General features: G+C 40.7%; 1 protein-coding gene across 1 annotated transcript in view; it reads right to left on the bottom strand.

Annotated features, from left to right (window-relative positions):
• Window positions 1–10,980, bottom strand: part of OPN5 (opsin 5) — a 45,835-nt gene extending 34,855 nt beyond the window's left edge. Inside the window, exons 1-3 of the mRNA XM_029945308.1 lie at window positions 10,851–10,980; window positions 6,860–6,979; window positions 2,497–2,667 (exon numbers count right to left, since the gene is read on the bottom strand). Of these exons, the coding sequence (XP_029801168.1) occupies window positions 2,497–2,667; window positions 6,860–6,979; window positions 10,851–10,980 (421 nt within the window). The remainder of the gene's footprint in view (window positions 1–2,496; window positions 2,668–6,859; window positions 6,980–10,850) is intronic.
• Window positions 10,981–11,182: the final 202 nt, after the last annotated feature.

Genomic DNA, 11,182 nt, shown 5'->3' with positions numbered 1-11,182 from the left:
CTTTAAAAAAAGCTGTAGAAGACTAGTGATCATTTTCCGAAGTTCAATTCAACCACCAAAGACAGGTTAGCCTAATCTAGTGCTGCAGCCTACTAGGAAAATTGCCTCCATACCCCATTTATCAGCTCAATGAGAAAGGAATGGAGAAGGGAATGAATCCTCACTGCCTTGTGTTTGGTGTAGCAGAGAAGAAATATCAGAACACACTCAACAAAAGCCAAATGATCTCTTGAACACAGACTCCAGGCCTGCCTCTGCTCAGTGCCACGTGGTTTGGGAAGTCAGTACGGCCTAGTTCCCATTTCTAGGACTTGACCCTTTTTGTGTAACCTTTCTAGACACCCATGTTCTTAGCAGCAAAACAGAGTAAATAAGAGTACACTGATGACAGGTCTTGATAAGCATTCGATGAAACAATGCCAGGCCTGATTTGCAAACGATGAAGGACTACATTAGCATGATTTTTTACTCTTGTGCTTGTCTCAGCCCTAACAAGAAATAGAACAGATTGTATCTATATTCTATTGTCTCGATATTTTTAACACATGGCATTTTTTGTATTGTGAAATGCAAATTTCTCAAGCCCAACCAGATAGAGGTAATGATCAGGTTGCCACAGTACATGTCAGCTCTTGCTTGTCCATTATAATGGATAAAACATTGGCACGGATAACCACATATACTCAGGGGGATGTGCAGAGGCATACGTATAAGCATTTATGGTTAGGGTTACTTGGCGAGGTGTTGGATACTTACATTCCAGTATGGTGAAAGGCTGTCAAGTACAGGAGGGAGTAGATTAGTAGATTGGTTCTGTGTTGCTCCAGAAGTCAGAACTAGGACCAATGGGTGGAGGTTACTGGGAGGCAGTTTTGTCTCAATATAAGGAATAACATTGTAACAATGAGAGCAGACCAATCAGAGAATGGGCTGCCTTGTGCAGTAGTAAGCTCCCCGTCACTGGTCACTGGAATTATTCAAGAAGAGGCCAAGTGGCTGTCTGTCAAGGATGCCTTAAAACAGTTTATCACATTAATGGGAGAAAGGTCTACATGTTTCCAAGCGGTCTTCTAATTCCAACATTTTAAGACACTGTGTAGAGGGCTTAAAGCACGAGTTAAAGCAAATGGTGAAACCATTCTATGGAGGTTCAATCTTAAAAGAAGCTGGAAAAATATATACAGTTCCCATATGGAGTGATGCCCTGCAATGATTCTGGGGGTGGACAGGATCATCTTTTCATTGACACCAACCCTAAATTCAAGAAAATATTTAAAAAGCAGAAACATTACGGTGTAGAATTTCTCAAACATCCCCAGGAAGTTGAAATTCTGCCTTCTCATCTATAAAGTCTATAAGTATATTTAAGATTTATTTGATGTAACCAAAAATAAGTTTATAGAAAGAATTTGACCCTGAAGTCATCCAGTATGTATACAATTGAATATTTTTATATCATTGGAAATTCTTATTTAAGTTATTTCCAGTGGAAGTTTTAATCTGTTTAGAAAAAGAGATGAAAAAAATTTTAATAAAGTGCTACGTCTTGATGATGATGGTCCATGACCTTACCCTCCCCTGTGCACAGTTTCCTTGGAGTTTGGGACTATAAACTTTTCAAATATAAAGGAAAATTCTATCACACTGAAAGTATCAAGTCTACTTGATATTTCTTTCCCCCCTCAGGCTCCAGGCCACCTCCGACTCCATGGTCACAACGCCAATCAGATGATTGACAGATTAACAAACAGAGCAGTTTCATCCAGAAGGAGCCAGAATTATCCCATGGTTGTGCTTGTTTCTCAATATTAAATGTAAGGACCCAAATGCTTCTCTTTTGGCTTCCATAAATTCCCAGAAACCCAAGAGGCAAAAGTAATAAAAATGTATTTTTAATATGTTGAATGGCCTAATTATTAAAAAGACAAACAAACTAATCTCTAAAAAAATGTTATAGCTGGCTCTCCCCTTATCTTTCTACCTACAAGACCACAAAAAGATGTAGAGTGATATTTCTGGGCGTCTCCTTTCTTGCCAGCTCGGCTGTGCAGCTCTCTAACTTGGACCTGAACTCTTTGGAATTCCTCATCTCTGCAATCATGGGACATATGAGTCCTAAAGGAAGATCAGAAACATCTTTCTTTTAATTACACTTACCACATGGGGAATCGACTAAACCATCTCAGACCTAACATCATTTCAATGCATTTTATTTCTTTGTTTGCACGGCAAACCATGATAGAGGCCTACACACATTATACAAATAAACGATACTTTCCAAAAGCATTGTAGCCAAACACCACACTTGCCTATAAAAGTAGTATTAAGAGAAACCTACATTGACACAGGTTCAAGGTTTTAAACATATGTTAGAACAAAATACCCTTGGTCTCTTAGGTTATTAGTAATCTCTGTTCATGACCTATCAGTACAATAGTTACAGTCTGACAATCCACTAGTTTTGACTATCAAAGACTGAGAAACCTTCGTACTTACCATAAGATAGATAGCAGATTTTCAGGTATCGGTCGAGGCTGACAGCAGTCATGGTGATAAGGCTTCCACAGCCAAAGAAAAATCCAGCCCATCCGTACCAGCGGCAGCCGACCCAGCCAAACACCCAGCGGTGACAGAAGCAAGAGATGATGGTGAACGGCTTGCCTACAACTAGAGCGCCAAGCAATTTGTCAAGGGACGTTCCCTCCAGTTAACATGACCCACCTGCCTCAATCCCCTGTTGAGTTAGAGTCTCTTTGGACAAGAGAGAATGCTATTTTGGTCAATGGTAGGTTCTGTTTATTTACAACCAGACCCAGATTTCCAGGATTTAAACTATTTATTCCTTCAGCTTCCATTAATGTTTTTGTGGGGTTTTTTTTAACTTTCTAGAAAATATTCTTCTACTTTCTGCACCCTTTGTATTCAGTTATTATAGTCAATCTTCACCCTCCCAGAGAGAACAGTGCTGAGGAAGCTCTCTAAAATCTCTGACCTTTTCTTTTTAATTTTTTTAACTAAAGAGAGAGAGAGAGACAGAATGCATGTGGGTGAGGGGCAGAGAGAGAGGGAGACACAAAATCTGAAGACAGACTCCAGGCTATCAGCACAGAGCCTGACGTGGGGCTTGAACTCACTGACTGGGAGATCATGACCTGAGCCCAAGTCAGACGCTTCACTGACTCAGCCACCAGGGGGGCCCCTATCTGATCTATTTTATTATGAGTTTCTCTAACCTTACCGTACCAGGAAAACCAAGGAACCCATAGTCATAGGTGCCAGCCCTGTCCCAACCCCTTCCCAGGTGTGGCCCTTCTTGCGGAGACAGAGATACACCCAAGTTCTTGTTAATGTAGTCAGTTAACATGTATTTCTCAAGTGCCTTTATAAGTCAGACACACATCTCCTCTAGTGGTTATGACAGCTAGTGCTACTCTCCATCTTGCTACTCTGCACAGCCCTATTTTAGAGCTTTCTAATCCGAGTGGTCTTGCCCTGTTGTCAGCGAGGATACTGAGTGTAAAAGAACTGGTTCTTATTCAGCAAATAATTATTCAGTGCCTCTTATGTAACAGTCACAGAGCAAGGTGCTAGAGGACAAAGTGGAGGTCAAGACGGACAAATGTATTCTCCAATAGGGAGGGCAGAGAAGAGAAATACATAATTTGTAATGTAAGATATGACATGATGGAATGATAGTTAGTCATTAGTGCTATGAGGAAAAATGAAGCAGAGGGAGATAGATAGAAATTGTTGTTCTATATAAATGGATCAAGGAAGACCTCTCTGAAAATGTGGCATTTCGGAAGATGTCTAAATCACTGCTAGAGAACTCAAGCAAATATCTAGAGGGGAAATATTCTAGACAGAGGAGACACAAACTCAAAGCTTGAGCTAAGCGTCAGCTGGATGGGTGCTAAAGGCTGCAAAAAGACAAGTGAAGGTGACTCGGATGGAGTGAAATTAGTATCTGTTGTGTCTGGGACTATTTTAAGCTTCCTTCTGGAGTGGAGCCTTTGGTAAACCTTTGGAATGTCATCTAAAATGCCTATCCCTTCTCCATTTAATAAAATGGTTCTGAACCCAGCTGCAAACTAAAAATCACTGGAGGAGTTGTTTTGTCTTAACTTTGATTGGTTTTGTTTTACTTTATTTTTTTAATGTTTATTGATTTTTGAGAGAGAAAAACAAAACGTTGAGTGGGACAGGGGCAGAAAGAAAGGGAGACACTGAATCTGAAATAGGCTCCAGGCTCTGAACCATCAGCACAGAGCCCAATGCAGGGCTCAAACTTAACAAATGTCAGGATCATGAGTTGAGCCCAAGTCAAGACTTAACCAATTGAGCCACCCAGGCATCCCTGTTTTACTTTAAATAATCAATGTCCAGGATTCCAACCCCAAGAAAGTCTAATTTAATTTATCTGGAGCAAGTTTAGGCATCAATGTACTTCAATATACTTTACTTTTTTTAGCTTCCAAGGTTATTCTAATTCATATACACAACTGTGAGGCATATTAGTTACGTAGATGAAATACACCTGGTCTCTAGTATGTACGTCAAGGCGCTTATAAAGGAATATAGTGGACCAGGAAAAAAATAAAACAGGCAAAAATTGTTCAGGTTTATTGAAATGGGAAATGTATTAGAGATACTCAGAAGTTGAAAAATGGTCTGGGTTCATCACCAAAAGCACATGGAAGAAAATGCTTTCTTGGTGAATTACTCTGGAGACATATGTGCAATTCTAGAGCAGGTTTGCTTGGTGGAAAACATTTTCAATTATCAGATCAATTAAGGACACTTTTATTCAAGTGTAGTCTAATTCAAACTTAAACATGAACCTGGTAGTATTCGCTGGTGAAGGATGTGGATGAAATGGCAGGTTTCATTGAGCATTTTACAATCAACACCAGGGAGAAACCGGTCTGGGATCAGCTCGGATGGGTTTGGCCAGGAGAGTTATCATTCATGTTGTGACATCGCCATCGTGTGTCCATTGCTAAAATGGCAGTCATTTTTCAACTTTGCAAATTGCCCTGGGTTCCTCTTGGCGATTTTCACAGAAGGGGTATGATGTCATATGCTTCTCTTAATGTGCACGCGCATTTCCAATAAAAGCTCCTGGTATTTAAGCCTGTCCCTACTGAGTAAAGTCTTCCCAAAAAGGAAGGCCATGCAAATTCTCAAGGGCAACACATCTGGTGATAAATAGGGACTCAATAGGCAGAAGCTTATTATTGAAGCTTGTTTGTGGAGATTGGCAGCGGCAGAAAACTCCACTTATGAAGGGAGAAACAAATATCAGAAAACATTTTAATAGAGACGTTTGAGGTGGGAAATTGCTGAAAAGTTTCCAGTGGAAAGAGGAGTTGATGTGTGCTGTTTGAACTCAGTTTCCCCAATTCTAGTAACTTAAGACCATACTCCAATCAGCAGAATCTGGGATCCAAAGGTACATTTGAGTGTACCTAGGCCACCCTGGAACATTACAGATGAAAGCAAAGGGAGGCTACTTATCCAAAATCACTTATATTTATAAAAGTGAATTACAGTTAAAGAGAAATTTTATTCCAATTCCTCTTTGGCTGGATTATCAGAAAAGTCAAAGAAGCAACAAATAAACCAGCGGTTTCCAATTTGGGCCACACATTAACTTAACTGATAAAATCAACTTTAAATATCCTGATGCCCAGGTAATATTCTCAATCAAGTAAGTAAACATTGCTGGGCAGGAGACCCAGCTGTGAGGTTTTTGGAGGAGAATTTGGTGTGTGTTTGGTTGTTGTTTGTTTTTCTTGTTGTTTTTGGGTTTTGGTTTTGTTTGTTTAAGTTCCCCCAGTGACTTTTTTGTGCAGCTAATTTCCAATTTCCAGAAGAACTGAACTGGAAGCTTCCTATATTTTGAATCAGTCCTGAAGCCACATTTCAATATATCAGCAGGGCTGCTCTCCTCTTCCTGGACCCACCTCTCAGACCCTCTCAGACTGTCTTTTTTTTTTCTAATTTTTAACAGTTATTTATTTTTGAGAGAGAGCGAGCAAGTGGGAGAGAGCTGGACAGAGAGAGAGGATCTGAAGCAGGCTCAGCAAAGTGAGCACAGAGCCTGATGCAGGGCTTGAATCCATGAACCACGAGACCGGGACCTGAGCCAAAATCAAGAGCGGGCCACTTAATCAACTGAGCCACTCAGACACCCCTCTCGGACTGTCTTCACCCATCACTGAAGCTTTTTTTTAATTTTTTTTTATGTTTATTTATTTTTTGAGAGCGAGAGAGACAGAGACAGAGTGTGAGTGGGGGCGGGGCAGAGAGAGAGGGAGACACAGAATCCAAAACAGGCTCCAGGCTCTCAGCTGTCAGCACAGAGCCTGATGCGGGGCCAGAATCCGCGGACTGCGAAATTATGACCTGAGCTGCAGTCAGACACCCAGGTGAGTGAGCCATTCACGTGCCCTTTCATCACTGAAGCTTTAAGACCTACTCCGTTGGGGCTTATTTTAACAGATTTCCAAAAGGGCAGCAGGGGTGTAAAGGAGCTCAACCCAGTGATCTGTAAGTTTCTGTCTTCCAAATCCTTTAGCTGGTACACTTTGAGGTGTAGCATTGTAAGGTACCACCGTGCATTATTCCAAATTGTACTCTTAGCACCTAATATGCTCGGCACACAGAAAGGACTCAAGAAATGTTAAATGGATGATCTCTTTAGCCTGACCACACTCCATTGACTTACCACAAACTCTGTAAAGATGATTTGTGAAGGGAGGAGCAAAAGGAGATGGGGGAGGGGTGGTCTCTGGGCCAGTGAGGACTTGAGAATGGGGCACAGCTCAAACCCCCAAAGAAGAAACGGTTGTGTTACCTGAAATCCCCAGATCACAGATTGCTAAATTGATAGTCATTATTTCCGCAGGTCTCAGCTTCTTCTTTCGTCTAGAAGACATATAAAGGACATACCCATTTCCAAATGTGGACAGAATCCCTACAAGGAAAAATATAAATTCCCACCGTTAACTCTAGGATTTGGAGTTCCCTCGGTTATGAAACACTTCTCAATTTCAAAAATGGACACCATAGGTTTAGAGGGTAGTGAGAGGACTCTAAATAAAAATCTCAATTAAGAAGATGAAGTAAAAAGCATGAGTTGCAAGTGACAGGCGAGGGATGGGTTACCTCCAAAGGGATAGGAGTCAGGGATTATAAGACTGCACTTACCCAGAAAAAGGAACTGCTAACTTCCCAGTGAAGCTCAGGAGGGTGTGGGAATCCCCATGGTCAGTTCTTGTACTGGCCCCCAAGGTGGAGTATTTGCTCAGCCACTTTTACCAAGTATTGGCTTTATAGAACTCCCTCCCTCTAAGAAGTAGGACTAACCCCTTGGCTCGTGATTAATTCTGAAGCTGAAGTGACCCAAGCAAACAGGGTGCTTTCACTATTGCCGTGGACTCCTGAGGGAGCGCCAGCAGTCAGGAGAGGCAGAGGCCAGAAAGGGCTGGCGTAAGCCCCTGCAAGAAAAGGGTCATCTCCTGGAGATACATCCCAGGACTTCTTGCCTCCTGAGGACACATGGACGCTGGGTGTCTGCAGCTGCTACTGGACTAGGTCTTAAAGGGAAGTGGGTGACACTTGATGGTATGGGCTCTCCCCCCCCACCAAGGGGAGAGAAAGTGACCCTCAACCCTCCAACCTACCAATAATGATATAAATGTGTTCCCCCTTTTTTATATCCTTTTATTAATGACTAATTGGCTTTGGCATTACAATGATACTGTTCAAAAGTTCTTACAAACCCAGTTTAAATCCAAAAAGACCCAATCCCTACTGACTTTAAGAAAAGAATACACCTACTTCCATAGCTTAACATGTAGAGTAGATTTCTTCAGGAATTCTTGCTTCATAGTGTAGCTGTGTATAAATGAGAATCTGGTACAGCTGCCTTTAGTAGTAAGGAATAAGGAGAGTATTAACAGGAGAAACCCAGATTTTTTCTATGTTAATTTCTACTTCTCCACCACAATTCATTTTGGGGGCAAGGGAAGAAATGTGTGTTTCAGCTGATGGTATGAAACCACCAGGAACGAACTGCATTGTGCTCTTAGGAAATTATGAATCTCTGGAGTCGGTGCTGCCTAATGGTCTGTTAAAACCTCTTTAGCTTCCTTAAGACAGAAGAGGAAAAAATAGAAGAGATTAGGGAGTTCTAGAGCAAACCAGCCAAAATGAAACCTACGTCTCATTAAAGGAAACCAGCTAGCAAGGAGCACTGGGATCTTAAAACGTGAAAACATGGCTTGAGGAATTTCAAACAAATGCCTTCTACTTTGTATCCAAGAAGATTAAAAACAATAACTATACATATGCATATGATACACAAAGTTCCGTTAAACACCTTTTGTCTTTCTACTTCTCTTTTGAGAATATTGATTTTCTTGCTTTTTCTTTATTAAATGATCTTTACTAACGTTTCATAAGGCTTCACCCAGTGCCCAAAGCATTATCAAAAATAAATCAACTCTTTATATGAGATGTGTGGAGATTATTCCCATAGGCAATCTTATCCAGAGGGGATTATCAAGATATGCAAAATTATTTTTTATAATAAAGGAAAACAAGATTAAGAAGCTAAAGGCAGAGGGATTGGGGAGGGACATTTTTTGGTGATCAAAATCCCCCTCTTCCTATGAATACAAAACAATGAAATCTCATACATTGACTGTCAATATACCAACTATCTATAGTAAAAGGGTTGAGGGTGGAAATGGGTCTCTAATTTATTTCTCCTCTATTCCAAACTCAGATTTATCTTTTCATCTTCCAATTTTCCCTAAGACTTCCAGTATTTAAGAAAACTCACCAAGAATGTCATTGAACTCTGGTTCCTTGAAAGGAATCTGGGCATATTCCCATACCTATCCTACAAGGGGTGAAAACCAGAGCACCATGTCCAAGACTGGGTCTAGGATGAGTCTAAATCCAACCAAATGACCCTGGCCTCAGCCTGAATGACTGTTCTGGAACATATCTTTGGCTCCACCCTCAGCTCCCTGAGTCATCTGATGTTCCCTTTGTTTGGGGACTCTTTTTGGACCTATTTTTCTAGCTTCACCCCAGCATGCCCTTTTCAAACTCTGGATTTTCCTTCTCCTGATTCCCCAACCCACGCAGGCTGGCTGCCTCTCTTCCTGAGGTCCTCCATGCCTGGGCAGGGAATGGACTGTCACCTCTCCCTCTGTTGTGTCATCTGGAGAAATTTGTCAGGATAAAGATGCTACTGTTTTCCAAGATGCTACTTTTTAAATTAATTCTTGCAACTGATTGAGACAAATTCAATTTATAAGATGTGAATTTTTCTGCCTTTTCTGATCATTGAAAGGACTTATGTTTAATGAAAATGCCATGTAGATTTTATTATCAGATGGTCCCTGTCCAGAAAGAGAATTTGCCCATTTTGTTCACTGCTGTATTCCCAGAAATTTAAACAGTGGCAGAGAATGAGCACTCAATATATACTTGTGTTTGAAAGGACATGAGAGCCCATTTTCAGGAAACAGGATTTAAATCATATGATAATAACTAATAATCAATCCAAGGACCAGGGAATCCCTCTGCATGGAATTTCTCATTCAATCTCATCAATTCCTTTTGCCTCAAGCACTGACCATAGAGGTGTCGCCAGACTTTTCTAATGAGTTTTCTAATTTCAGGAGGTTAAGTGAAATTCTTGGCCCGTAATAAATAGATGGGAGAGAGAGAAGGAGACGAAGAAAGAGGGAAAGAGGGAGAGAGAAACAAAGCTTGACCCAAATTTGAAGAGATTAAAGGCAGACACACCTAAAGACATAACCCACCTGTGCACTGGTTACCCAAATTTAAAACAACGGTTTTAAATTTAAGAAGTTTTGTGGTTGAATTCTAATTGCCTAGACTAATGCTGTCCAATAGAAATACAGTGTAAACCAGGAATGTGAGCCATATGCATTTCAAACTTTTCTGGTAGCCACATTAAACAAAGTAAAAATATTACTAAATTGGTTTTAATAATATATTTAACCTAGAATATCCAAATGTTATGTTTGACATGTAGTCAATTTCTTTACATTCTTAATGAGCTGTTTTACATTATTGCCTCTAGTGCTAAGTCTTCAGTGTCTCGTATATATTTACACTATAGCACATCTTTTGGAAAAGTCACCATTCAAGTACCCAGCACCCACATGTGGCCACCACATTGGATAGCATAGTCTGGAAGCAGGTGTATCATGTTTTGGATTACGCATAAAACGTTGTGACCCTGGGCTTACTCCCATTTTATTACCAATACATTTTTCCACCTCTCACCAAAATCACTTCGTGATGCCACCATGGTGCAACTCTAGGTGCAAATAAACTTAGTGTGTCCGTGGTCACCACAGCCCAGGGGCAGTTTCCTCAATTATGAGAAGAGGAGGTGATTTATAAGGTCCTTTCTGAGCCTATCATCTTACGATCATATCAAAGCATTTTTTAAAAAGTAAGAGCATTCTATTTAAATAAGATATCGTTATCATTAATTTTGTTATCTAGCAGACAAACCTCCTCCCAAAGCAACCAAAATAGTCTCAGGATAAGTGATTTTGCCATAAAACTTCTATAATTATCAAAGGAATATCCATCACTAATAACAAAGATAATAGAATCATTTCCATGAAACATTCACTGAATTCCACAATGCCACCCCATTCTCTACTTTCTTTCCACTCTCCAGTTCCATTCAAAGTAGCTACATAAACATTTGAATCCTTGTGCAAAGTCAACGTGTTAACCCATGAATTTTGTAGATGCAGTCTTTGCACGGAAAAATTAAGGACGCTTACCAATTATTGTCAAGTAAAAGCCAGCCACCAGATCCGCTTCCCAGGAAAGTTTGGAAGCAAAGGGGTCCCCTTCTCGAAGGTAGTGTGGCAGGCGCTCATCCTGGGGCCGGGCAGTGTGGTTTAGCGCCATGCTCTGCTCAGGTGAACAGGAGCCTGAAAAGCAAATCAGCAGAGATGGCAACAGACCCGAATAAGCCGCTTGAACCATCCCATAGCCTGCTTTAAAATGAAAAGCAAGTTCCCAGGGACAGGCTTGATTCCCTAATTAATAATCAGTGAATATTTTAGCACTTTTCTTCAATGACCCAAATATGTCAGTACTGGACTATTCA

The sequence above is a fragment of the Suricata suricatta genome, chromosome 7, assembly GCF_006229205.1.
Source record: "Suricata suricatta isolate VVHF042 chromosome 7, meerkat_22Aug2017_6uvM2_HiC, whole genome shotgun sequence".
Lineage (NCBI taxonomy): Eukaryota > Metazoa > Chordata > Mammalia > Carnivora > Herpestidae > Suricata > Suricata suricatta.
The sequence above is the reverse complement of the archived record's forward strand: the minus strand, read 5'-3'. Positions and strand labels throughout refer to the sequence as shown.